The sequence below is a fragment of the Garra rufa genome, chromosome 14 (assembly GCF_049309525.1).
Source record: "Garra rufa chromosome 14, GarRuf1.0, whole genome shotgun sequence".
In the NCBI taxonomy this organism is placed as follows: Eukaryota; Metazoa; Chordata; class Actinopteri; order Cypriniformes; family Cyprinidae; genus Garra; species Garra rufa.
The window spans coordinates 35642354-35643087 of record NC_133374.1 but is presented as its reverse complement, the minus strand read 5'-3'; the positions used below and the strand labels follow the sequence as shown (position 1 = coordinate 35643087).

The following is a 734-nucleotide window of genomic DNA, read 5'->3' as shown; positions in this document are numbered from 1 at the left end:
AAACAAACAAAAAAATGCTAGTCTTTCTAGCTCTGTGATGCACGTGCATACTCTGTGCAAGACAGTTAGGGTAGGTCGAAAAATCTAAAACTTTAAAATCAAAACGTCTTGGATGACATGGGGGGTGAGTAAATTATCAGGAAATTGTTATTCTGGAAATGAAGTAATCCTTTAATGTCAATGTGTCAAATGTGTCAAAATGTGTGTATGGCAATCTTGCGATATTCCAAATTGTGCGGATTTAGGTTGAAATTAGGGACGTGCGTTATGATGATTTTGATTGTGGACAATTAAAATGTCTCCATGATCTGATTTTGAAAAAATATTGTAGTATCGTGCTACAGTGTGCCTCTGTCTCAATTCTGTACAACACAACATAGATTCACTCACGGGACACTGCACTTATTCACAATCACTAAAGTACATTATTTGCATGTGCTTTAAAGCCTTGGCGGTTAAATAATGTTATTTCGTTTGCACGCTGTTCTGGCATGCGCTTCACCTGAAGCATGCGCACACTAAAAGCCAAACAGCGCCTGATTACTATACAAAGCTATCTTTCACCTCTGATTCGCTAATACTGTCAAAAACACACAAGGACTGCATATAAACACAGTTGGTTGTGTCTAAAGTGAAAGTAAACAGTTGAGAGAAAAACAGATGTATATTAGATGCGTGCAGCTCTTAAAGCGACAGAACTGAACATGTCATTAAAGGAACAGTTCACCCAAAAA

At 37.6% G+C, this 734-nt stretch overlaps 1 protein-coding gene across 1 annotated transcript in view; it reads right to left on the bottom strand.

Moving 5' to 3' along the window:
* Positions 1–511, bottom strand: part of LOC141284396 (autophagy-related protein 16-1) — a 42208-nt gene extending 41697 nt beyond the window's left edge. Inside the window, exon 1 of the mRNA XM_073817384.1 lies at positions 503–511. Within this exon, the coding sequence (XP_073673485.1) occupies positions 503–511 (9 nt within the window). The remainder of the gene's footprint in view (positions 1–502) is intronic.
* Positions 512–734: the final 223 nt, after the last annotated feature.